This window comes from Branchiostoma floridae, chromosome 8 (genome assembly GCF_000003815.2).
Source record: "Branchiostoma floridae strain S238N-H82 chromosome 8, Bfl_VNyyK, whole genome shotgun sequence".
Classification (NCBI taxonomy): domain Eukaryota; kingdom Metazoa; phylum Chordata; class Leptocardii; order Amphioxiformes; family Branchiostomatidae; genus Branchiostoma; species Branchiostoma floridae.
In genome coordinates, this window is record NC_049986.1 from 863,014 (window position 1) to 889,607 (window position 26,594).

Consider the following 26,594-nt stretch of genomic DNA (forward strand, 5'->3'; position numbering starts at 1 on the left):
GTTCTGTAGATTTTATATAACCGGGCATCATATAAAAGTACGGTCTACGGTATATCGTCGTGTAATAATATTTTTAATATCGAAAGAAAGTTTTAAAAACAGATGGCTTCTCACAGAGTTAAAACCAAGGATGTTATATAACCTGCTTGGTAAAACAGATAGACTGAGAGGGAAAGTTGTACATAAAACAGGTAAAGAGGTGGAAATTGTGGACAAGTTGTGGAGACGTGCCTACCTTGTGTAGATGTCACTGAGGATGATTTGTTGGGTACTAGGTATGTGGCAACTCAAAAAGAATTTTAAACTCTGGATGGACCGGTTTGGTCACATTAGTATGCAAATTTGTTCGTACGAACTGTCAGTTGTCTAGATGTAACATGCAATTTTCTCTGTCACTTTTTTCTTGTAATTTTTAGTTTAGTAATGTAGAGTAGTTTAGAGTTAGTAATGTGAAGATGTGCACAGGGCACAGGTAATCTTGTTGGGTCAGGTATGGTCTTATGAAATGTTTTACAAATACTCTGGAAGCAGGACGGAACCTATCAAGAAAATCACAAAGCCACGCAAATCATGTACTAAATACCATATGTTCAAATGAATTTTCTTTCAAAACAAATCAGAATGAGAAGAAATATATGATCGACCCCCTTGATAATACAATTTAACGATTCTCTTACACTACTGTTTCGTATTTTGTATAAGAGTTTTCAGCCTCTGTGCTGCTCCGTCTACGGTGTACTGGCCCTGTTTTATCGCCGTGACTACCTTAGATACAGGAATGCCACTTTTCGTCATCACTGCGATCAGGTCTACTCCAGGGAAACGCTTCTTTAAATCGTTCAGGATTTGATCAGACTTTCTTTGTGTCCCCTTCGCTTTCGTAGCTGTGGTAACAGTGTTTTCTTTGTTTTCCTTGTACTTCTGAAACCTTGCTTCGTTTGCAAGCATCTTGTCCTTGCCATACGCGTGAGCGCGGTGGCAGATTTTATTATCCCATTGCAGGCGTTCCTTTTTCAGATCCTCGCAGAACTCAGGTTTAATTTCCACCGGTCCGTTCCACTTGGATCCTGGAAAAGTTTTCATCTTCTTAGGTTTTCCTGCACAGTAGCTGTTGACGTTGTGGTTTAACTGTTGAAAAGCTTCCAGCTCGTCTTGAAAGTCCGGCCATGCTGCCTGTATCTTACTCCACAGACTTCTGTTGAAATGATCGTACAGCTGATAGTCGACCCAGCTGATGTTCCGGTGGTTCTGGAGTTGTTGTTCGGTGTACATCGACAGTGGCTTAGAGTACCTGAAAACACAACCATGAAATTAAGAAAATAACAACACACTACACACCAGATTTTATAATTATGAGAGGTAAGCACAGCATCATGTAGAATTGGATTTGAAATGATTTAGGCCATATAAAAAAAAAAAAAAAACTTATCACTATTTTAAGCATACTCTACTTTTTAGTAGAGGAAAAACCTTCTTCGCTAAGAAATCGAATTTTTAAATCCTAACATGGCAAGTAGACGATGCCCCCTTACTCTGGAGAGCAGATCCCCTGGCAGATATATGAAATTCAAATTAGTCAGGGATGCTATTGGGTCACATGTGACTATTTTGGGGAAAAGGCACATGCTATATTTATCAAATTAAGTCATGGTAGCCTTACAAGGAAAGCAAATAAGTGATACAGACACTGTAGCATATTGTTGGATAACTGCGTAACATCACAACCTCATATAAGTACACGTAGTTCTATAGATTTTATATAACTGGGCATCATATAAAGGTACGGTCTAAGGTATATTGTCGTGTAACCCCCTCACGTTTGTTCATTCCTGGGCTGTCTGTCGTACAGAATGTTGTAGAACGACCAACACATCAGGCGTCGGAGTAAGACTAGCGACGCGTCGAAGTACTCCAGGATGAGGATCAGGGGAAAGTCACTGTCGAGCTGGGAGATGAACTTTCTCACTTCTTCTCTGTCTTGGTTGAAGCGTTCCTTCCACCCTAAAGGAAACACGTTGTGAACAGTAATTATTTAATTACGAGAGATAATTGTAGAATAACTGTGTTGGTTCCCTATATCAGAAAATATTACTCTAAGAGAAAAGACTATGACTAGTATGTGTAAATACATGTACTCCGATGTAACCAATTGATACGTTACCATCTAGATTAGGCTCCCAGAAAGGAAGAGAAATAGTGGGCTTCCCATTGCAACACATTGTGAAGCCATAAGAAATACTTACTTCATAACACTGTAACAGTGGGGTTCAAGCGCTGCCAAGCTGACCACGCCAACGGCTCTAGAGCTTTTGGTGTTGTGGTTTGCACGTTAGATTTGTAATCTGCCGCCCCGGGTTCGATCCCGGGTGTCGGCATGTTTTTTCTTTCTGTTCTTACTCGCCCCTCTGAATTCTTACAACACATATATATATATATATATATATACCTACTTTTCAAACGTGAAAATATGTAGTACATTGAGGGTATATCAACACCTACCTAAGACATAAGATTGAAGGTTTTTGGTCATTGATGCCGGTTTCTTCTTCGCCTTTTTCGAACCCTCATACAGCCAGGGGTTGTCCAGATATTTGCCCAAAGGGTTTTTTTCGGTCAGCAAGGCAAACCTTCTGTCCCTAAAGAATGTAGCGATGAAATAACGTTTTCATTAAATGAATACGTATAGTCAGGCAGTAGCATGGACGGTTGAAAGTCCAATGTTGGACGATTGAACCAAAATAAGATACAAACTGAAATAAGACTTTGAAAAAAACGAAACCTAAAAATAAAAGGAATTGAGGAAAATGAAAAAGAAAAAGAAAATAAATGAAAATGAAGGACATTAAAAATAATAACTCAAGATGATTACATAAATCGCAAATAAAATGGATTGTAAAATTTTATAGAATTAGATCAACTGAAGATCAATGAACCCTAATATGTTTAAAGGGTTTGTCTTTAGACTTAAGACAGTTCTGACTGTCCATCATATTTAGCAGTCCAGCCAATGATATCGCAGCAATTAGCTATTGGACCAATCACCGAAGAGATCTCCATTATGTCTTTATGTTGCATTTTTGCGTGTTGACGGATGTGAGGAGGGTCATGGGGTGGGTCTACAGAGAGAACACATTGTCAGCTGATACATACCTGCGGAAGTAGAAGAAACACGACTTGAGATGACTGAGCGGTTCCCGGAGAATGGCGATGAACTGTGTATCCGGCGCCATGAGCTTGTGAAACTTGACCCTGTCGTACACAGTGTGATGTACCAGTATGTTGTACTCATCCACGTTCTGCTTCATCAGTATTTTGTTGGTCATGCCTTCCGGGAATCCTAAGTTTACACTGGGACATTTCCTGGAATTCAAAAATTCAGTGGATTAGTCTCGAAGCAGATGTGGGGTAGAAAATCGTGACGTTTTCTATGCGCTGTTGAGCATGAGGGTAGAGTACTGTAAGCAAAAACATCAGATGAAAAAATGTTGTGATTTTCTATACCCAACGCTTGCTTGGAGATAATAAAATCTTGATGTAACAGTGTAGTGTAGAGTTTCCCATTTTTCATAAGTTGGTCAGTGTTACGTGAAGATGAGAAAAATGTACCAAACATCCAAACGATATGCATGTACAAGAATTGGAAGTTTGTTGTAGTACCAAGGAATGGCACCAGAGGGCCTAAAATCTATTCTTCTATAGGTCAAGACTTCATCGCATACCAAATTTCAGAACATAAACTGTAGATGCAGAAATGTTCGCGGTGGATTAATGTTCGCGGTTTTCGCGGTGACCACTTCACCGCGAATTTAAAACCACCGCGAACATTTTTCTATTATGATATTAGATTGCAGTCTATGGTGTTACCGCGAACTTAAATCCACCGCGAAAAGTCGTTTTTCCCGCTACCGCGAAATTAAATCCCCGCGAACTTAAAAACATTTACAGTAGCTTCTTATGCTACTAAGCCACAAACATACAACAGATACTGTCATACTACTTAAACCATATTGGCAAAAGGGAGAAAAAAAGAGAGAAACTACAGTAGAAGTAGAACGACTGAAGCGAAAGGATGAAGTTAGTCCTCACTTAGGCAGCACGAAGTTCAGTCCTTGTTCGTAGCCGAACCTCTGCAGAATACAGGCTGTGGTGTGAGACCCTGCCTTGTGCACCTGGACAGAAATGCACTGTGAGACGTTTTGAGAGACCACTCAAGGGACTCTCAGAATGGCAACGTCAAATGTAAATTCACAAGTAGTGGTGCGTACCTAAAGCCCGGACTTGGAATTGGACCTAAAAATGTTTAGGTCCAAGTCCAAAAAAAACCCCTAAATGTCCGGACTCAAGTCCGGACTTGCAAAAAGCTATCTGTCACTTACATTCCCTTTTCTTGTTCGAAATCATCTAAAACCTTCTATAGACAGTGAAATTTGCACTGGAAAAAGACAAAAAAACATTTCGTGTTTACACTGGTTGTATATAATTTGCATGTATTTTTCACATTGCATTTCAGTTCATGCTGACATGCAATTTTATATGCACCTTCCCCCTCCTCCTCAAAAAAGAAAACTTTCTAGCGCACATAATACGCAATGATGGGTTCAGGTCCGGACTTAAAGTCTGGACCTGAACCTGGTCTGCTGGACTTGAATCCGGACCTGAACCTGAATTTGAGTTTAGGTACGCACCACTATTCACAAGTAAGTACATGTAATTTAAATTCAAGTCCGAGTATCTCACCTTCATAAATGCAATACTTTTCTTCATCTTGCACTGTGGATTGAAACCATTGGTGCCGCCATGTGCATTTAAGACACGGTTTTCGATGTCCTTTTCAGTATGGATGTTTTCAACTGCGGCTTCGTTGATTACGGCATCGTCTCTCCATTCTTTTGTGACTCTACAGGATACACATAGGCTGGTATTGTGAGATATGGTTGAGACCTAGAATTTGCAAACTCAGTTGGGAATAGAACAAACGTTGTCAATAGTGTAGCAAGTATCGAAATCTATAACGCTACAAAATAAGATAAAGGGAGATATTTGTTTGATTCACCCATGAAATTGCGAAAGATTTCAGCGGAAAAATATCTGTTGTAAGGATATAAAAAAATATTTACATGTATTTTAATGGGCAGAGGAAATATTTCGTAGATTACTAGTATTTCGTATGACAAAAATGGGATACATGTACTCAATTTTGTTACAGGAAACTAGGCATAGTATTGCACCGGTACAATTTGATATGACTAGAGTTGTGTACCTAAATATATGTACAGGTACGTAGACGGGTTTAGGAACTGACCAGGACCTATATCAAGTACATGTATATGTATCTTTTTTTAGTGATATATTGTCATCGCTGTATGGGGAATTACATATTTGAAGCTGAAAAAAGTTTCAGTTTTAACTGTCAGATTATCACAATTGTCATCGTTGTCATTTGGGACATACGTATCTGTAGTCTTAAAAAGCACACTAGCTTTAGTTTGTTAATACCCCTGTCACATTTGGCGAAAACCGATCGGACGACGATTCTACGGCAATCGCCCGAGCCTCGCTTATAATAATAACTTTATTACACAACAATTTTACAAGATAAAAAGTATTGCTTATATGTGACAGGGGCGGTTTTCAGCTGAAAAAGACACGCAACCCTCTAGGTATATGTGTTTAGGTCTGGACTTGTACCTAAACAATTTATAGGTATAGGTCTGGGTGTTTCGGTACACAGCCCTAGACATAACCATCACCTGGCATCTGAATCGTCTTGTATCGCATCCGCCGCGCGAAGATTTGTGTCTGCAGAAGACGATCTCGTCGTTCCTTGTCGACTTATCTGTAACATAATTTTTTTTTAACCTTAATTAAGTTGAAAATTAGGAATTCCTTCTTTAGGCCACAGCAAGTAAATTTAATGGATGACATCCTCTGCAGACATGCAAAAATAGTGAGATAGGGCGAAAAAAACACAAGATTGGGTAAAAAAAAAACAAGATGGCTAAATTTTCAAAATAGACACCATAAATGTTGTAAGAAGAGTAAAAGTGACAAAACATGGTAGTACTGACGACAAATCATTCAATCCTGTATTATAGAAGTGAACTAGTGTAGTAGACTGGTATCACTTACCAAGTTGGCAACTTCACTTATGACTTCCATAGTGGTGCCACTTTTCCAACTATCCAGCTGGTTCACTTCTATAACTACAATCATGGCTACCTCGCTAATGTCACTTCTACAAGTACAATCATTAGGCTACAACACAACATACTTTCCCATTTTGGTACTTTCTTGTCATTTTCACCATCTCCGAAGAAGAAAAATAATTCTTGTTTTTTTTCTGAAATCAGGTAAAAATTAATGAGCGCGCGGATGTCATCCATAAAATTTATTTGCTGTGGCCTTATAAAACAAATTATTACTGTACCGCCACCAACGTCATTTGTGTCTTGCAGTTTCATTTTTTTCTCTTTCAAGTTTGTGTGGAGCAATGGAAATTGTTTCGTGGATGAATGTAAAAAAGTGAAAGTTTGCTTACTCCAAGATTGTGATACAGTAGAACGAAGACGCTGGTAAGGATGAGGAGAGTCGTCGAAGCTGTTCCTATCTTCCTCTTACATGGAAAATTCCACATGACCATCTGTAAGGATATCTTTCAGTTAAAACCACAACAGAAATATTTTAAAAAGACAAAACTGTGTCACTGTATTATATCAGCAGTATGTTGTACCTTTTTTCTCCAAGCAGAGGTTGGTGGGGAAAATCGTAGCCTTTTTCTTCAGTTATCCCCTAAGGGGGGTGGGGTGCTAAAAAGACATCACAAAAGCACGGTTACCACCCCACCCCCACCCCCACCCCTATCAACCTCTGCTTGGAGAATAGCTCCTTATACAATCAAGTCAAAACAAATCTATATAGTAGTGTATTGTCAACAGTATAAATGCCAGAGAAGATGCCGACCTCCCTCCGCGGTGCTTGAGTGGCTATAATACGCATGTCGGACGATCACACAATACGCTGCACAAACTCGCACCTAATACGCTTGCCTTGCGGAACGTCTGGGTTGTGCACCATTTCTATAAAACAGGAAATTTTATCAGTTAAAACATATGAGAATTGCTTACAGTCTCGAGACACACAGGTCCTGTAGAGTGTGTTTTCAGCCACTGCCAGGGAAAATGTCTACGTACGTATACCGATTTCGGCACATCATTAGGTTGATCAAGGCTGCTTGAGTGGATGGACCGGTCTTACAAGGCTTGTGAATTGCGCATGACACATGCACCGTGTATTTACGTGCGTAAGCCAGCTCTACTGTGACAGGCAACAATGTGTCTTTTTTGTGTTGTGCTGTTTTGTGACATGTATTGTCATATCTACTTTAGACTGTGTCCTAATGTGGTGCCCTGTCATGTCTTGGCTTGTCGTAGGGCTCGCTTTTGTCGCTACGTTTTTTGAAACGCCCGGGGCCACCAGAGACAACTCTCACCAAGGTCTCATATAACGTCCTTGCTCTCACCCAGGACAAATAATCAGGGCAAATTGGCATCTGCCATAACACCAGTCGGCACCATACTGACTCAGCACGCAAATTATGTATTTTCGGCTCGAAGAATGATAATTTTATCGATCAATATTGATAAGGGATTAGTCGTCCCAGGCCACGGATAAAGCCCCCTTTACAAATCAAGAATTTAGCTCGGCCGAGTTCTCAGCGAGCTCTAAATTACGAGGAGGCATGACTCGGATGCCTACGAACAAATGGAAGAGTTTCTTCGTCGGCATCAGGGTCATGCCTCCTCGTAATTTAGAGATCGCTGACAACTCGGCCGAGCTAAATTCTTGATTTGTAAAGGCTAGGGGGCTTTAGGACACACGCACTTTGATGCTCTTACACTCATATACACACAAACGCACACGCACGTACGCATGCACAGACACACATACACACACGATGTCATACAGAATAAGTGTACACACTTCTAAATATAGGTACTACGTGGTTAATCTCCAAGCAAATCCTATGGTAGCATAAGATAGTATCAAAAGCTGGCAAATGAGTGAAGCCAGCCTAGTAGTGTGTATGGCTACGGGTAGCATACAGACTCATAGGCCGGCTTCACTCCTCTGCCAGCTTTTGATACTATCTTATACTGTGGGATCTGCTTGGGGATTACTGCGTGATGACCACCTGGGTCTCGCTAACTGAAATTGTAGCACCACAAGTTGGCAAACACAAATGACAAACCTCCACCAGTCTTTCAAAGTCATAAGTCGTGTTACGCTGGATAACCAATGACGCTTATCAAAAGAAAGTTTTAAAAACAGATGGTTTCTCACAGAGTTACGTCGATGGCCAAGGATACGTCGATGTAGGTTAGACATCCAGGTAATAGGATACACCAAAAAGTAGTAACTCAAGCAACTGGATATGGTTTTGGAAACGGTCAGACGTTTCAACTGCTATCCCACAGTTTTTTCCGTCAGTGAAACTGAAGTGATCTGAAAGAAACAGGTCTTTTATACCTTAACTATGAATGAAGACAATTTCCACTTACCAAATATCATTACGATCCATGCAGAAGTTGACCACAAATATCCGAAAACACAAACACACAGACACACACACACACATACAAAGGGGTACACACACAGACACCCCCCAAACCATATGTCAACTTTTCATGAAAGGTCCATGGTTGTATTACCTTGTATACTCTATCGACCCCAAGGGCCACGGACCGAACTACTTTCTCTCGCGGAAGGACAGAAAAACTAGTACGTAGAACTCTCGACGTGGCGAAGCGACCCCGGTTTCCCACACCAGTTTTCCATCTTCCACTGGACCTAAGCTGGACACCCCCCCCCCCTTTCTGAGGAAAAATGCCAACGAGCCACGAAGACATGAAGACGCCGGACAATACTGTGCCCACTGCTTCTTCCTTTGGAAATTGGAGGGTAGGTTTGCTAGTAAGAATACCAACCGAGAGTAGTCTTAATGGAGTTTATTTTATTTGCACTCGGTACAAAATTGAGTGTCCATATTTTCGTACACATTTTCGCTGTGCTGTACTGTTTCAGACAGGGCACGGTTCTAGGTTCTGCTTTGTTTGCAGTTTTCGTGTTCTGAGATTCCGCCAGATTTTTCAGCACGACGAGTTCGAGTGCGCTCGAAATATTTTCGTCCCACTTTGTTCATTTTCTTTGTCCTCCTTTGTGATCAGCAACACCGGTACGCAGGTGCTCTCAACACATGGGCATATTTGTGAACCCGTTGATTAACCACATTAAAACTTTATTTTCTATAATAAATTTTTTAGCTTTTCATAGAAGTCACAGTAATCATAATTTGAATCATCCGTGGCAGCACATGTATGGTTTGTATTAGTTATATTGTAGATGACTAACTGCTTCTTTAACTTGAATTTAATAATATTGTATACTTATTGGCGAGAGTGAGCGGTGATTGCACCTGTACCTCTCACGCCATCTATAAGTATGGTAAATATGATAAGCAAATAAACAACACATAATTGGATTAGTTATCAGCATGACCGTGTGTTTACTAGGCGTACACTTTTCTTACAGGTGGCCACGTTGAACTTTCCATGTAAGAAGAAGATAGGGACAGCATCAACGGGTCTCCTCATCTCTGGCGTCTTGTTTCTACTCGTTCACAACATTGGAGTAAGCAAACTTTTGCTCTTTGATTTTCCTCTTATATCATCATTCCGGAAGTCACGAACAGCAGGAACATAATTGCAACAATAAGCCTTACGTGATTGTGACTGTTTATTTTTTTTCGAAGGAAGGATGTTTCAATTGTAAGTTGTTTTGATATGAGAAAATGTTTATTTCAGATAGTGCGACATGGAACTACGACAAGTTTGCCCTCTGTCGACACAAATATTCGCATGGTGGATACGGTACAAGACGACTTAGATCCAAGGTGATCATGTAGATAATGAAGTTGACGATTCTAAGTACACATGTGTAGCGAAAGCCCCTGACACTTAAAAAAAAACGTTGTAAATCCAGACAATGGTCAATACAAGACCTGTTAATAGGTTAGGGCATTCACCTTTGACATCAAACAATGCTTTTCGCTGTACTTAGAATCGTTAACCTCCTTATTGTGTAAAATGCAACCATATGTATGGTTGCATTTCTTTGTTCAAATCAATAAACAAAATATCTTCCATCGCCCAGTTGTTCAAAATGCATGTCAAGGCTTTGTCACGCTAATTAATGTTCATTACCATCTTCATATTTAGAAATTCACGGATGAAATTATAGCAAATTCTCCTGTCGAGCCTTGTTTTGGTGCATGACCCTGGACGACCCCGGAGAATCAAAGATGGCTGCCGCATCTGGAAATGACTCTATTAGCATGTTAGTTATTGGATCAATCACCTACCTTATCTTGTTGTGTAGCATTATAGATGTAGATGTGTCATCATTGACAATATCTCCCAACTGAGTGAGCAAATTTGAGGTTTCAAACCTATCTGTATCCTGTAGAGTCACAGAAGAAAAGACAGACGATGCCATCATTAGCGAAACCGCAGTCAACAACTTCCATACTGAAAACAAGTACCTCGAACACCGTGTCTCAAATGCACATGGCGGTGTCAATGGTTCAAAGCCACAGTGCAAGATGAAGAAAAGTATTGCATTTCTAAAGGTGAGACAGATCGCGTATTTCAATTATTGAATAACAAATGAGTCAGTGTACACTTTTTGCTTGGTCCTCATTTATATTAGATGTCTATCAATCATGGTCACATTTATTCTTATACAAACAACGCATAACACCATAGCAACAATAATGCTATATAAATATATGCTACAAAAAGACAAAGGTAAAGCTAGAATAACATAGCTTGAGAGACAATGGACCATGCGATTGTTTGGTCTACTGATATTGTACATTTCTGTCCAGGTGCACAAGGCAGGGTCTGAAACAACAACCTGTATTCTGCAGAGGTTCGGCTACGAACACAGACTCAACTTCGTACTGCCAAAGTGAGAACTAACTACTTCCTTTCGCTTCAAACCCTCTATTTTTCACTACCATTTCTCTCTTTTTTGTACAATGTTCTGTGTAAAAGATACAAAATGTATTTGCGTAACACTGGTCAACTTTGAAGTCTGGGAAACTCTTTTATTCGTTTTTGTTTTGATACGTTTTTGTCACACAATTTCAGGAAATGTGGCAGTGTAAACTTGGGGTTCCCGGGAGGCATGACAGACGACATACTGATGAAGCAGAACGTGGATGAGTACAACGTGCTGGTATATCACACTGTGTACGACAGGGTCAAGTTACACAAGCTCATGGCGCCGGATACACAGTTCATCGCCATTCTCCGGGAACCGTTCAGTCATCTCAAGTCGTCTTTCTTCTACTTCCACATGTACGTGCCAGCTTACAGTGTATTCTCTCCATATACCGACCCAATAACGCTACCCATATCCGTCATGACATGTAAGAATGTAAAAGAGGAATTATCATTTTAGTTTATCCCATTACTGTAAAAATCGATCGATACACAACTCCCCGACTTTGATGGTATAATACACTCCTGTATGTCTAAATTCTGCATATCTGGGTGTACTAGAGTTCTAATTTAAGCATACTGTTGTTTTTTTCTCGGATTTATGTAGCTTGGTTGATGACTGTTCATGGAGTTTCTGTCTGAACAGGTTACAGGTTGTTTCGCAACAATGTCTGTTCGCAAACGTCAGTTCGCAAGTCGTTTCGCAACAAGGCTGTCAGGTCAATGCGGCCCCATGGTCCATGCCGCCGGGGTTGTTTTTCACACCCGTTAAGGTTTTTATGCGATATGATTATGTTAGGAATACAATTTCTAATACTACCAGGCTATCAAAATTAAAAATGTTTAAATGTTGCGAAACGAATTGTACCTTGTTGCGAAACGACTTGTACCTTGTTGCGAAGCTACTTGCCTGGTTGCGAACTGACGTTTGCGAAACAGCCTGTTACTCTGAACACAGTGTTTTTTTTACCATGTTTCGTTGCCGCATCTTCAGGGACGCCCAGATGGGTCTAGCGGCCGAGGAGAACCCACTGGACAAATATCTCGACAATCCATGGCTTTATGAGACATCGCCAAACTTAAGAGCGTTCAAGATGCAAAAGAGGTCGATGACCAAGAACCTGCAGTCTTATGTTTTAGGTAGGTTTGAATTCATCGTTACTGTTGTAGATAACCAAGCACAAAGTGCAATTCAGCAGAAACTTGTAACTAAAAGGAATACCCTATAAAGGAAGGTATATATTGATCAGTACTTTCTCTGGGAAAGCAATGATTTAGGAGTTTCCTTAGTTGGAAAATGTTGCAGCAGATAGTACTTGTAGTAGTGGTATCCATTATTTGATTATACTAGTGCTGCTGGGATCCCTGATACAGGGTAGACTCCGTTGCAGTCTTCAGAACGCGATTTTCAACGTTGGCTGGGTTCTCCTGTGCCGGGAAAGGGAGTTTGCTGTGAGAGGGAGTTTGCCGTGATAACGGGGGAAAGTCGTTATCACGGCAAACTCCCTTTCACAGCAAACTCCCTTCCTCGGCAAAATCCCTTTCCCGGCACAAGAGAACCCAACCAGCGTTGAAAATCGCGGACGAACAGTGTGTTCTCCCTCCCCCCCCCCCCAAAAAAAAACCCAGCCCCGTTTCGAAGACTGCAACGGAGTCTAGATACAGGGGTAGGCACCAGTCGGCTAGTCTTCACACCGCGCTTCCATGCGGCCCTGTCCAGTGGGTTCAACCCCTGATGCCTCATGATAATTTCATTTTGGTGGTGGTGTTGACGAAATCATTACATGTTTCTACATGTCCAAACCACCTGAGACGACGAGTAGTTCTGCACAGCTAACAGACTCCCACTTATGCCGCAGCATCTCTTGCATCTCAGTGGACCAAAAGGCACAAACGGTACACTGGCATACAGCACACAGGAAAGATCCAGTTTCCTTCAGTTTGGTCAGTCCTTGGTCTGAAATCAGGATCTTTGTCTTTTTCATGTCAACCCACAGACCCAATACATTCCATGCCCGACTTGCATGCCTAATCAGTCTAGCGATGTATTCCTCTAGGGTGTCTGCGATATATAGTTTTATTGCACAACAATTGTACGGGGTACAAAGTATGGCATCTACATAACTACAGTTCTATAACTTAACGCTTATCTAACTAATACAGAAATTACCAGGTCATCGGCATACAGGAGCTCCCAGGGGACTCCAGTGCGGAATTCACGAAACAAGGACAACAATTGATAACAACTGGTACCTTGCAGAGATACAACTGATATATCTTGTCACTGTATTCCTAATGTATAGATGAGTGAACCAATCCCCTTATGCTATTCTTCATCGTTATTAAACTCTGACTACAACGTGTTTCCTAATTTAGGATGGACGGACAGCGACAACCAAGACAAAGAAGAAGTGAGAAAGTTCATCTTCCAGCTCGACAGTGACTTTCCCCTGATCCTCATCCTGGAGTACTTCGACGCGTCGCTAGTCTTACTCCGACGCCTGATGTGTTGGTCGTTTTACAACATTCTGTACGACAGGCAGCCCAGGAATGAACAAAGGTGAGTGAGGAACATGAGCTATGACGATCTCGTGACAACAAATGCACGCCCGGCCAAATCATCTTCAGGCGTTAGCTACATAATGTTATTTTGATCGGCAAGATATTGAATGAAAGATCTTGCTCTAACAAGGCAAGTACAAGTCAAAAGGCACAGATTTTCGATAAAAGAAAATGATGTTTCGATACCACATGGTTTATACACAGACCGATACATACTACTCGATAAGTTGATTTTCTTATGACTGGATTCCAATAGCCTGTACTCATTTTAAACCATGTAGGTGCATGCATCTATCAGATAAGTTGGTCCAGTGTAGTTATCAAAGGCTGTAACTTTTTTTGCAGATACCGTAAGCCAGTGTCGGTCTATACCGAGCAACAACTCCAGAACCACCGGAACGTCAGCTGGGTCGACTATCAGCTGTACGATCACTTCAACAGAAGTCTGTGGAGTAAGATACACGCAGCAGGGCAGGACTTTCAAGACGAGCTGGAAGCTTTTCAACAGTTAAACCACGACGTCAACAGCTACTGTGCAGGAAAACCTAAGGAGATGAAAACTTTTCCAGGATCCAAGTGGAACGGACCTGTAGAACTTGGACCTCAGTTCTGCCAGGATTTGAAAAGGATACGCCTGGGATGGGATCTAGAAATCTGCCACCGTGTACGAGGTTATGGCAAGGGCAAAAGGCGTAAAAAGAAGCAAAGTTTATGGACGTAATTTACCACTTCTACTGAGTAAGTCTGAAACGGAGCTATTCCCGGGTTGAAGACGTAATTCTTACAGCAAAGATAGCCCTGGCCATAAAACAGGGCCAGCACCGTTGAAGACAGACATGCCGTCATAATAGTCTAGAATTCTAAAACGTACCCAAAATAAGGGTAAGATTAAGACATGGTCGTGTGAAAGATTAAATCATTATCAATGGAAGCGATTTGTCTTTTTCCACTTTATTTACGAATGAAATCCATATGAATTTATAACTCGTATATGGCTGTGTGATTTTTTTTCAGTACCTCTTCGATCAGTGCGAACTTAAAAGTGCCCTTTTTACAGTAAAACCCTGCCTTGCCTTTCAAACGCAAACTTAGGTTAAATCCTCCGCAAACACCCTATACAATTTCTTCATTACATCATAAGCTATCTGCCATCAAAATATGAAGACCACAGTATGTCCAGGTGAAAGATACAGAAACCGGATTTTCTGCTGCAGTACCAAGGTCACGTACCACGGGGCCAGAATTGACATTGACTTTTGTCATCCTAGTCCTTATCAACTTACCAAACTATATAATACCTCCATTTTGCATGGCGATGATACACCTTTCTCACGCAGTGGCCATGACAGATCAAAGACGAGGTAAATGAGGCAAACAGACAAAACTTATTTTTAAAATTAGTTTTCCCTCAAACCACACAAATTTTCATGATATAAGATAGAATAATCAATATTACAAGTTGTGTTATGCACCGAAAGATTGAGCAATTTAGAGTAGTGTAGACTGATCCCATTGTCCCTTAAGAGATGCAAAATTAAAACATAATAATGCACATTTTTGACGGATTTGCAGCCATTCTTTTATTGGTCGCTTTCCTAATTGGCAGGCTATCATTGGCTGAACTGCTAATTATGATGGACAGTCTTTTGTTTGCCGCATTGAACTCGTTTTAGATCTATCATGGCCACCGCGTGAGAAAGGTGTATTAGGAAGGTGCATGGTTGTATACTCTATCGACCCGGTTGGGGGTTGCGGCCGAACTACTTTCCCTCGCGGAGGGACAGAAAAACTACGTAGAACTTTCGACGTGACGAGGCGACCCCGGCTTCCGCCCCTGTTCTCCGTCTGTCGCTGGACCAAGCTGCACCCCTCCCCCCGAAAACATGTCAACGAACCACGAAGACAAGGAGGCACACTTGCCGCACAATACTGTACCTGCTGCTCCTTCCCTTGGAGACAGTAAAGTAGGTTTGCTAATAAGATAGTTTTTGTTTTACTTCGTGTACACTCTTAGTTATGGTAGAAAATTACCTGACCATATTTTCCATGTTTTCCTTTTCACTGTGCAGTAGCTGTTCATTAGGCAGGCCCCGGCCTTTGTTACTGCTTTGTTTGCAATTTGTTATTTTGAGTCACGACGAGTTCGAGTGCTGTTTAGATATTTTCGTCCTACTTACTTGACCATTCCCATGGTCTTCATTTGTGATCAGCAACACCGGTGCGCAAGTGCTCTCAACACGTGGACCCGTATGTTTTTAACCATTAACCACATTAAAAATTTTTTGTCTGTAAAATCCTATCATTGAAGTAACCGTAATATTGTAGACGACCAATTGCTTCTTTACCTTGAATGTGTTGTATATTATACCGGGGTGAGAGTTGGTACCTGTTTACGCGTGGTAAATTTCAATCAATAAGTAAACAAACAGATAATTGGATTTATTAGCAGCATTTCGGCGTGTTTACTAAAGATACAAGACGAGTGTCATTTTTTGTTGACGGTTCATTATACAACAATAAGAGAAATATCTTCTTTAATTGTGTACACGATAAGTTTTTATGCTTTCGATATTTAAATAGCACAGAAGAATGTACATTCCTCATACAATTTATTAGACAGTCCAAGCATATCAAAGTCCATCTGCCTTTACATTTACAACTGTCTTAAGAAGCGAGAAGAAGTTGAACCTGTGCAAACTAGTATATCTTAGACTCTGTAGCCTTAGTTACATATCACATCCTTACACGATTGTACTTGGAATCACTAGGAAGAACTGTGTTCTATTTACCCCGATTTGTACTTAGCTTGGTAGAGTGTATAAACGTATACAATTCATTGACTTAACGTAAACTGTCCTTACAGGTGACCACGTTGAACCTTCAATGTAAGAAGAAGATAGGGACAGCATCGACGGGTCTCCTCATCTTTGCCTTCGTCTTTATTCTTCTCTTTCACAACATTGGAGTAAGCAAAATTTCATTCTTCGTGATTATTTACTAAATCAATTTCCTTTTGTATCACCACCCCAGAAATCACAAACACCGAGAAAATAAATACAATAGAAAGCCATACGCGATTGTAAACATAGGGAATAGATACTAGTACATGTACTGTTTCTTTAGAAGAAAGGGTTTTAACCTTTACGTTTTTGGATGTAAAAAAAACTAATCTATTTCAGATCGTGCGACATGGAACTACGACAGGTTCGTCCTCTGTCGACACAAATCTTCGCATGGCGGATGCGGTACAAGACGACTTAGATGCAAGGTGATGATCATGTAGATAAGGAAGTTGACGATTCTAAGTACAGATGTGTAGCGAAAGCCCCTGACACGTAAATAAACACGTCTGGGCTTTGTTATGCAAATAGAGACAAGACATGTTGATAGGTTAGGGGCCTTGACCTTTGACATTCAACACGATGCATTTCGCTTGCAGTTAGAATCTTAAACTTCCTTACTGTACAAAATGTACTGCTGTAATTATGCATGGTTACCTGTATCAATATACCACACTTTCTTTATTCAAACCAATGTACGAAATATCTTCCATCGCCAACTTTTTCCAAAATGCATGTAAAGACTTTCTTCATGCCGATTAATGTTCAGCACTCTCTTTATAAGAAATTCACTGATGAAATTGTCGCAAATTCTCCTGACCAGCCTCGTTTTGGGGCGTGACCCCGTGTGACGGGGTCATCTAGAATGATTTGAGCCGGCCCGCAGATTTCTAAAGATAGAGCCCTAAGTAGGTCAGTGGCCAGTGGAGACGGAGACTCCCTGGGAGACAGACGTGATCTCAGATGCTCTCATAGTTCTAGTCATTGTTGTACGTAGGTTTAGGAAGCAGATTAAAAGGAGTTCCCCTCCAGTTACGCGTTGGAGTCTTGGACTGAGTCGGTTCCCTGACACGTGGTGTACAGAAGTGGTGATCATCGCTGACGGCAAAAAGTAGGCGAGAACTCACTCAAGAAGGACAGAAGGAGGGAGAGGAACTGTGAGTAATTTGTGATCAGGATTGAGCTGTCAGGATCAAGTGCAAGTGCGTAGGTTTGCATGATAACAGTCAGACAAGAGAAGGGATTCCGAAGAACAGTTGGACTCTTCTAGCTTTGCATTTGTTGGTCTGGGCTGTGCATGCTTAGAGAAGAACACATCTGGATTGAGTTTTCTGTGGAGCCGGGAAGGAACATTCCAGAGTGCCGGCGGTCAGACGGGCGGTTCCAAGTCAATAAACTGTGGCAAGGCTGACTCAGGAAGAGTAGAAACTGAGGAAGTCCAGGGATAAAATGGATCAGCTCATGGAGGCTGGGGAGAAGTTGGGGCTCTCAGGGAGTGAGCTCCGACAGTTTGTGCAAGAGCAACAAGCATTGGAGAGGGAAGAAAGAGCGAAGGAGAGGGAAGTGCAGAAAATGAGGCTGGAAGCTGAGGAGAGAGAGAAGGAGAGGGAAGCTGAGAAGAGGAAGCTGGAAGCTGCAGAGAGAGAGAAGGAGAGAGAGGCCGAGGAGAGAGAGAAGGAGAGAGAAGCTGAGAAAAGGAGGCTGGAAGCTGCAGAGAGAGAGAAGGAGAGAGAGGCCGAGGAGAGAGAGAAGGAGAGAGAAGCTGAGAAAAGGAGGCTGGAAGCTGCAGAGAGAGAGAAGGAGAGAGAGGCCGAGGAGAGAGAGAAGGCAAGAGAGGCAGAAGAAAGACAGAAGGAGGCAGACAGGAGGCATCAGTTAGAGATGAAGAGGATTGAGAGGGAGCTGGCTGCCGCCGGGCCTATAGCAGAGCCAGTGGGGCAGGCTAGGGCGAAGGCCCCAAAGCTGCCCTCCTTCCAAGATGGGGTAGATGACTTGGACGCTTACCTCCTTAGGTTTGAGAGGTTCGCGGCATCAAACAAGTGGCCGGAGGACCAATGGGCGCCAAACTTAAGTGCCCTGTTGTCAGGCGAGGCCCTCAAAGCATACTCGAGGCTGCCTGGTCACGAAGCTCGGATTTACCGAACCGTCAAGAAAGCCCTCATGGAGAGATACAACTTGACAGAGGATGGGTTTCGTGAGAAGTTCAGGAACAACAAGCCGGAGGCGGGGGAGAGCCCCCAGCAATTCATTGTTCGGCTCGAGAACTACCTGGAGCGTTGGTTGGAGCTGTCCGACTCGACAAAGTCATACGAGAGTCTTAAGAACCTGTTTGTGAAGGAGCAATTCATGGACGCATGCCCGCGGGACCTGGCGGTGCACCTCCGGGAGCGGGGCTCGGCATCGCTGGAGGAGCTGGCCGAGATGGCCAAGCACTTCTTGAATGCTCATCGAAGGGAACTTGGCAAAAAGGAGGAGGAGGAGAAGAATTCGAAGCCAGCGCAGGGCCGTGGCCGCCCACAGCCTGGGCCCACGAGCGGGGCAGGCACGTGCTACCACTGCGGGGACCCCAGCCACTTTATAAGGGACTGCCCCATGTTGAAACAGGAGGTCCAGCCCTCGGGGGCTAGTTCCTTCTTTGGCGAGATGAAGACCGGATCTCCACCGACTGCGTTCATCGTCAGGGGCCAAGTGGATGGAACGGCGCTCCCCTTGCTGTTAGACACCGGCAGTACACATACGCTGATCCGAGAGAGCCTGGTAGACGCCAGAAAAGTCAGGCTTGACAACCAAGGCGGGATAACTTGCATTCATGGGGAAGAAAGAAAGCACCCCAGCGCTCGGGTGGAGATCCGGGTCGGGCATAGGAGCTACAGGGTAAATGCAAAAGTGATCCCAAACCTGCCGCGCCCTGCAATCGTCGGACGAGATGTTCCCCATCTGGCTGAACTGGTAGAGCTGTGTGCGTCCGGGAAGCAGGAGCCATCCGTGACTCCAACAGCTGAAACGCGGGAGTTCAATCGGAAGCCCAGAACCGCGTGCGGCTGGGAGAAGGTTTCCACTGGTAATGGGCCAGTATCCGGTCGCCATGGTGGCAAAAGTCGCGGCTTTGACAGGCAGGACCGGAGCTACGGCGGAGACCAAGGATTCAAGTCGAGTGTTCGTGGCTACAATGGCCGTGGCAGGTCCTATGGGGGAGGTGAGCGTGACTTGGGCTCGCGTTATGGGGACGCCCACAGAAGGGGTCTTGCGGCAAGGCCAAAGCTTCGGTTGGCGGCACGTACCATACCTGTTGAGAGCCCTCCGCCCTTGTCACACGGGAACTCACGGAGAGATATATACGGGGACGCAAAACCTGTAGACACAGCCGCGAGGGAGCGTGAAATCGAGGAGAAGCTGGCACAACAGAAGATGTGGCGGGAAGAGAGAGAGCTTCTTCAGAGCTGGTGTCTGCAGCCCTGTATCGTGGAGTGAACTCGGACTGATGAACTGACGATTTATTAGTTTAGCGATATGTAACAAAGTTCGGCAATGTGTAACCTTTGTTTTCAATTAGTTCCATTTATCGACGTGGTAGCTATTATTGGTTTGTTAAGTAAGTTTCTAGTGAAGGTTAACTGTATCGTTATTCTAATAGAGTTGGCGACTAGATTTGTGATTGAAATGGTTTCAATCAAGGGAAAAAGGGAGGATATGTGACGGGGTCATCTAGAATGATTTGAGCCGGCCCGCAGATTTCTAAAGATAGAGCCCTAAGTAGGTCAGTGGCCAGTGGAGACGGAGACTCCCTGGGAGACAGACGTGATCTCAGATGCTCTCATAGTTCTAGTCATTGTTGTACGTAGGTTTAGGAAGCAGATTAAAAGGAGTTCCCCTCCAGTTACGCGTTGGAGTCTTGGACTGAGTCGGTTCCCTGACACCCCGGAAAATCTAAAATGGCCGCCGCATCTGGAAATGAATCTATTAGCAACTTAGTGCGAGAAACGGTCATCTCCCTTATCTTGTTGTGTAGCATTGTAGATGTAGATGTGTCATCGTGCTTGCTACATACAACATTGACATTGTCTCCTAATTACTGAGTGAGCAAATTTAAGGTTCAACCATCTCACAATACCAGCCTGTGTATTATCCTGTAGAGTCACAAATAAAAGGACAGAAGATGCCATCGTTAGCGAAGCGGCAACCGACAACATCCATACTGAAAAGGAGTACCTCGAACACCGTGAAACAAACGCACATGGCGGCCACGCGGCGGCCACTGGTTCAAAGCCACCGTGCAAGATGAAGAAAAGTATTGCATTTCTAAAGGTGAGACAAATTGTATGCACTTATGTGTAAAGCTTTAACTTTACCATTCTCATAACCAATTATATACCTTTCAAACCGTCTCACTGGTTCCAAAGAGATGCTTGAAAAATATCGTTTCGTAGCCGATTAGACCACCCTGTACATGATTAGTCCAGTATCATAGAGTAATAGCTTGAAGTGACCCGATCATTTAAGGTCCAAGTGGGACATCATGTTTCTAGGGCTCTTTATGCAAATTTATGCAAATTAGCAGTCCATTATGCCCCATTTGAGACATACTAGTCCAAATAACATCGAACTTAGTGAAAGTAACGAGCAACACGCCAACAGGAGAATTTTAATTTTCTGATCCCTGGAAGTGCCTAGCTTGTTTCTATGGCAATCATTGCTAAAGGAAAAGACTGCCAAAACGTCCAAAGTAACAGGAAGGCCAATAGTTTTATACAGCCATTAACGTATGTTTAATTCATTCATTCGTGCAGCAGTTGTTATACTTTATAATGGTATAGCTAGAAAAAAATAGCTTAATTGAGAAGCCATGGACATACAATTGTTTTGGTGTACTGAAACTGTACATTTTTGTCCAGGTGCACAAGGCAGGGTCTGAAACAACAGCCTGTATTCTGAAGAGATTCGGCTACGAACACGGACTGAACTTCGTACTTCCAAAGTGAGAACTAACTTCTTCCTTTCGATTCAAACCTTCTGTTTTCTCACAACAATTTCTCTCTTTATGTCTTTTGCATCTTTTTAATAGTATGTAAAAGATATTTGCGTAACATTGGCCAACTTTAAACAATGAGAAACCCTTGTACAAACTTCAGATTGACGATAATATTCCATTTTCGATTCGAAAAAGCACCGTTACTGATCAAACTCATACTTATATCATTAATTTTGAAAGAATATCAAGAACAAGTTCCTAAAATATGCGTCTGGGCTTCATCTAGAAAAATATGACTTTTCAATCAAACACACACCTCCCATTAGATATACCGGAATTCGATATACCTGACACACATTTAAAAAAAATTGTACTTGAAGTCCACACCAAATAATCTAACGACGGCGTGCGAGGAGAATTAGGAACTTTTCCCATTATAATTTCTGCTAGAATTCAGCTGGCAGAGTTTAGTAAACTTACCTAAGTACTCTCTGCTTCCTTCTTCATGCCTACGCACGGTCTCCAACGGCGCTAGGCTAGCTAGTTGGAGACCGTGCGTAGGAGGATGTCGGCATTAGGTCCATTTGGAATTTTCGCCCGAATATGGCACGAATTTTGCAAATTCTACATTCCGGCTGGTTCTGCTTTATTCCTGCTGATTAGGTTTCAGTGTGAAGGCCCTATTAAAGATGACACTTGTTAATTCCAGGAAATGTGGCAATTCGAAGTTGGGATTCCCTGGAGACATAACAGACGCCAAACTGATGAAGCAGAACGTGGATGAGTACAACATACTGGTACATCACACTGTGTACGACAGGGTCAAGTTACACAAGCTCATGGCGCCGGATACACAGTTCATCGCCATTCTCCGGGAGCCGCTCAGTCATTTCAAGTCATTGTTCTTCTACATCGACATGTATGTGTCAGCTGATTAATCTCCAAGCAGATCTTGTGTGGCATAAGACAGTATCATAAACTGGGGAAGGGGTTTAGCCGGCAGAGGAGTAAATTGGCCATGCGTTTGTCCCAGATACTGGCTCGGAAAGGTTGTAAGACGATAATCCCGGCCAATATTCACGTTGGAGGGAATTATAAGTGGGCACTAGGAGGAGCAGAAATACGTTGCTGAAAAGATCGCCCCACGCAGTGCCTTTGAGTTTTTTCCGTTCTACTGCTGGTCTTTGCGTGGCCAATTTACTCCTCTGCCGGCGAAACTCCTTCACCAGCTTATGATACTGTATTGCGCAAGATCTGCTTGGAGATTATCAGCTGATGGCTTGTTCGCCCTGTTTACCGATACCATGGCCCCACCCTCATCCGTCAAAATGTAAAAACACAAAGGAAAGAATTGGCTATATTTTCGGTTTAAATTCTAGGTTGGAACTGTCCATTGGAATGAGGGAGGTGTAGTGAAATGTGCCGCATTTTCTCCCGTGCAAATGTATATAGCCCTATCTTGTTTCTGATGACAATTTTTCTTGATGGCATTTCATCAAGAAAAAGCACATTATGGTCTACGAAATATATACGAGATAACCATCCAGTACTTTTTTGCTTGATTTGAACCTTTGTTTGTAATTCTCACGTTGTTGTGGTCTCCTTTTTTTTTATTTTACAGTGTAAGACATAATAGGCTGGTACTCACAGCTAGGTCCACATTTGGTCGGTCGAAGAAGCACAAAAGCGCCTAGATGGCTATTCAGAAGAGACACACGTAAAATAAAGTCGAACGCCACTGGAAAAAAAACTTTGTACATTGCCCGATGCGATGCTCTGCAATGGCTGATTTTAACTATGGTTTATCTATAAAGTGCTTACCAACAAGCTTTCGATCAGTCCTCTGATCCATGTCAAATTGAAATGACCAAAAACCTAAGTCACACATCCATATAGAATCACCGGGACACTCTGTGGATTTCGACAAGGTGAAGATACTTGCAATTGATTCCGAGCATGATTACTTTGTCAGGGGGGGGGGGGGGGTGCACCTTTGACCCTTTGCTGACGTCACACTTCCGTTCCGGATGTGTGACTTAGGTTTTGGGTCATTTCAGCTTGAGAAGGATCAGAGGACTGATCGAAAGCTTGTTGGTAAGCGCTTTATTTTGTTCACGGATATTTAGTCTTGAAATTGTAACATAATGGTGGTTATGCTTTTTTTTGTTGCTACATTTTCTAGGGACAAAAAGATTGGCTTAGAGGATGAGGAGAACCCACTGGGCAGATTTCTGGACAACCCATGGCGTTATGAGAGATCGATGAGAGAGAACATGCGCAGCGGGTCATTGACCAAGAACCTCCAGTCTTTTGTCTTAGGTAGGTTTGAATTTACCGCTAATGTTTTAGACCAAGAACCTCCGGTCTTTTGTCGGTTTGAATTTACCGCTAATGTTTTAGACCAAGAACCTCCGGTCTTTTGTCTTAGGTAGGTTTGAATTTACCGCTAATGTTTTAGACCAAGAACCTCCAGTCTTTTGTCTTAGGTAGGTTTGAATTTACCGCTAATGTTTTAGACCAAGAACCTCCAGTCTTTTGTCTTAGGTAGGTTTGAATTTACCGCTAATGTTTTAGACCAAGAACCTCCAGTCTTTTGTCTTAGGTAGGTTTGAATTTACCGCTAATGTTTTAGATTGCCAGGCGCATTACAAAGTGCAATTCGGTGTGCAGGCGGAATACCAATAGAAGAAGTGTATGTCCTGCTGATGCCGTATATATACAGGATACACAGATATGATGCCTGTATGTGGGTCCAGTATCTTTATGGGTTTGGGGTAGGGGCCAGGGTACCGGTACAGAAAATTCAGGTCCAGGTCCGGTTCAGGTCCAAAGGATCAGGTCCAGGTCCGGACCTGAACCTGGACCTGATGCAGTATGACTCATACCAATGGTCCATTCCACTACAAAGAAATCTGTTTGGTGGAGTATTAGACTTACACTGGCGTTTTAAAATCCTACGACGCTAACTGCACCTGTACGATTGGCTGTAAAACTTGGTACAAATTACTATAAACTCTACTCTACTTCACTCTTGTTGTTTTCTTCCACCTGCAAGCTCCAAAACGCGTGAATGCCTGATAAAATAATCTGTTAATTTTCTAATCGGTCCAACATCCGGTTCACCTATTTTTTTCAGGTCCGGTCTTTCTGGACCGGTCCAATAAGAAAAAAAAACGGTTTTGTACCGGTACGCTGTACCGATACCCAGCCCTAGTTTGGGGCATTTCTTAATAAATGTGGCATACTGCAACATACCGCATCGATTGGGGATGTAAATCTGCAGTAGCAGCACAGAATAGGTCAGGTTTTACTGATGTGATTAACTATCCAGCTTAATTAAGAGGGGTTAAATTGGCAAAGGAATTCCAAGCAGGACAAGCGTTGTGTAAGTTTTAACTTGTATATGATGCAAATTTTCCTCTCTTGGGAAATTAAGAAAACTTCTAAATCAGCATTTTCTATGATAAACGTGTAATTAAGATTACTGTCAAGGAATGGAAAGGGAATAAATCAAAACATGCTTTGAAACGTTCATATATTCATGTATTCATTATCTATGTTTATCTACACACGCAGCCAACATTCTTGCCTCTTGCTAGTTGCTAGGTCCATCGGTGTACGGATTTTCTATAGTAACAGACTGATCATACTAATCTGAACCGATCCCCTTTATCCGATTCTTCCTCGTAATTGAATTCTGTCTACAACGCGTATTACTGTAAGGATGGAAGGACAACGACAACAAAGGCAGCGGAGAACTCAGGAAGTACATCTCTCAGCTTGACAGTGACTTTCCCCTGATCCTCATCCTGGAGTACTTCGACGCGTCGCTAGTCTTACTCCGGCGCCTGATGTGTTGGTCGTTCTACAACATTCTGTACGACAGACAGCCCAAACATAAACAAGTGTGAGTGATAAACACGAGATTTGACAACATTTTGACAAAAAATTTGATGCTGTAAATACCGTCCCAAGTCATCGTAATATGTTAGCTACATAGTACTATTCTGGTAGTTGTGGATCCTCACTATAATGGGCATTGGTGTGAAAATTGCTATTCGACTCTCTTGCCGAATCAGCTACTTAAAGCGTACAGTCACTGCACTAGCGTCAAGGCAGCGTCACCGCGGGGTTCGAAAGATCATCATAAGAAAGATACTCAACGAATTTCAGAGATAAAGAACGAATTTTCTTACTTTTTGTGTATCTTTCGTCTTCTAAGTATTACGCAATATCTAGATTATAAAATAAATTGGAGAAAATATCAAAACAGTGACGCAGTGAACGAACCCCGAAGTGACGCAGGCTTGACGCAAGTGCAGTGAGAGTGCACCTTTGGCCTGTAAACTCGAGTTCTCGACTTAGAGCGCTTTCCCTCCATGTAATACAAAGTGTATGTTTTAGATACATGTAAGCTTATCTTATTATGACTGGATACCTAAAGCTTGTACTCATTTCAAATCATCCCTGTATTTCCATTCATCAAGGAAGTTAATGTAGTATATTTATGACTGTTGTGTTTTCAGATACTTAAAGCCAGTGTCGGTCTACACCGAGCAACAACTCCAGAACCACAGAAACATGAGCTGGGTCGACTATCAGCTGTACGATCATTTCAACAGAAGTCTGTGGAGTAAGATACAGGCAGCAGGGCCGGACTTTCAAGACGAGCTGGAAGCTTTTCAACAGTTAAACCACAACGTCAACAGCTACTGTGCAGGAAAAAATACGGAGAAGAAAACTTTTCCTGGGTCCAAGTGGAACGGACCGGTGGACATTGAACCTCAGTTCTGCCAGGATTTGAAAAGGACACGCGTGAAATGGGATCTAGAAATCTGCAATCGTGCACGCGGGAATGGCAAGAGCGAAATGCGTAAGAAGAAACAAACTATATGAACTTTATACCTACCAGACACCGATGGATGGAACTATTGATTAAATCTGAAATGGAGCTATAACATTCGTCGAAGCCATTAAGATTCATTTTCCTGGGGTTAGCTTGAGTGATGTAGTACTGGTATTCCTACAGCAAAGATAGCCTTGGCGATAACAGGCGTAGCGTCATTAATTCTAGCCCTCTAGACTTACACAAAATAAGGGTAAGATTAAGAAATCGTCGTGTGAAAGATTTATCATTATCGATGGAAGCGATTTGTCTTTCTC

At 42.5% G+C, this 26,594-nt stretch overlaps 4 protein-coding genes across 4 annotated transcripts in view; 3 read left to right on the forward strand and 1 right to left on the reverse strand.

Moving 5' to 3' along the window:
- Positions 1-14,394, forward strand: part of LOC118420471 (galactose-3-O-sulfotransferase 2-like) — a 29,605-nt gene extending 15,211 nt beyond the window's left edge. Inside the window, exons 2-10 of the mRNA XM_035827296.1 lie at positions 8,733-8,958; positions 9,589-9,687; positions 9,861-9,949; positions 10,522-10,684; positions 10,943-11,025; positions 11,208-11,417; positions 12,055-12,200; positions 13,437-13,620; positions 13,968-14,394. Coding sequence (XP_035683189.1) covers positions 8,884-8,958; positions 9,589-9,687; positions 9,861-9,949; positions 10,522-10,684; positions 10,943-11,025; positions 11,208-11,417; positions 12,055-12,200; positions 13,437-13,620; positions 13,968-14,343 — 1,425 coding nt within the window. The 5' untranslated portion in view covers positions 8,733-8,883 and the 3' untranslated portion in view covers positions 14,344-14,394. The remainder of the gene's footprint in view (positions 1-8,732; positions 8,959-9,588; positions 9,688-9,860; positions 9,950-10,521; positions 10,685-10,942; positions 11,026-11,207; positions 11,418-12,054; positions 12,201-13,436; positions 13,621-13,967) is intronic.
- On the reverse strand, positions 569-7,266 carry LOC118420463 (galactose-3-O-sulfotransferase 2-like). The gene is made up of 9 exons (XM_035827281.1): positions 7,125-7,266; positions 6,539-6,640; positions 5,751-5,836; positions 4,738-4,897; positions 4,087-4,169; positions 3,151-3,360; positions 2,500-2,636; positions 1,818-2,001; positions 569-1,291 (listed from the first exon to the last, which is right to left on the reverse strand). Exons 2-9 carry the CDS (start codon positions 6,638-6,640, stop codon positions 679-681), a joined length of 1,575 nt encoding a protein of 524 aa, XP_035683174.1. The 5' UTR covers positions 7,125-7,266; the 3' UTR covers positions 569-678.
- A 2,920-nt stretch (positions 14,395-17,314) lies between the features above and the next one.
- LOC118420450 lies at positions 17,315-20,375 on the forward strand. Its single transcript, XM_035827251.1, has one exon. The coding sequence runs from the start codon at positions 17,912-17,914 to the stop codon at positions 19,931-19,933; it is 2,022 nt and encodes a 673-aa protein (XP_035683144.1). The 5' UTR covers positions 17,315-17,911; the 3' UTR covers positions 19,934-20,375.
- A 212-nt stretch (positions 20,376-20,587) lies between these two features.
- On the forward strand, positions 20,588-26,475 carry LOC118420499 (galactosylceramide sulfotransferase-like). Its single transcript, XM_035827331.1, has 6 exons — positions 20,588-20,767; positions 21,355-21,437; positions 22,141-22,350; positions 23,614-23,750; positions 25,155-25,338; positions 25,958-26,475. Exons 1-6 carry the CDS (start codon positions 20,741-20,743, stop codon positions 26,325-26,327), a joined length of 1,011 nt encoding a protein of 336 aa, XP_035683224.1. The 5' UTR covers positions 20,588-20,740; the 3' UTR covers positions 26,328-26,475.
- Positions 26,476-26,594: the final 119 nt, after the last annotated feature.

Bases quoted from the DNA above. Each gene is read 5' to 3' on its own strand.
- LOC118420499 (XM_035827331.1), top strand. From the start codon at position 20,741: ATGAAGAAAAGTATTGCATTTCTAAAG. The intron at 23,751-25,154 runs GTAGGTTTGAAT...TATTACTGTAAG, and splicing joins CCTCCAGTCTTTTGTCTTAG to GATGGAAGGACAACGACAAC. The intron at 25,339-25,957 runs GTGAGTGATAAA...TTGTGTTTTCAG, and splicing joins CAGCCCAAACATAAACAAGT to ATACTTAAAGCCAGTGTCGG.
- LOC118420463 (XM_035827281.1), bottom strand. From the start codon at position 6,640: ATGGTCATGTGGAATTTTCCATGTAAGAGGAAGATAGGAACAGCTTCG. The intron at 4,170-4,737 runs GTGAGATACTCG...ATTTCTGTCCAG, and splicing joins AAAGTATTGCATTTATGAAG to GTGCACAAGGCAGGGTCTCA. The intron at 1,292-1,817 runs GTGAGGGGGTTA...TTGTGTTTTCAG, and splicing joins CAGCCCAGGAATGAACAAAC to GTACTCTAAGCCACTGTCGA.
- LOC118420450 (XM_035827251.1), top strand. From the start codon at position 17,912: ATGGATCAGCTCATGGAGGCTGGGGAGAAGTTGGGGCTCTCAGGGAGT.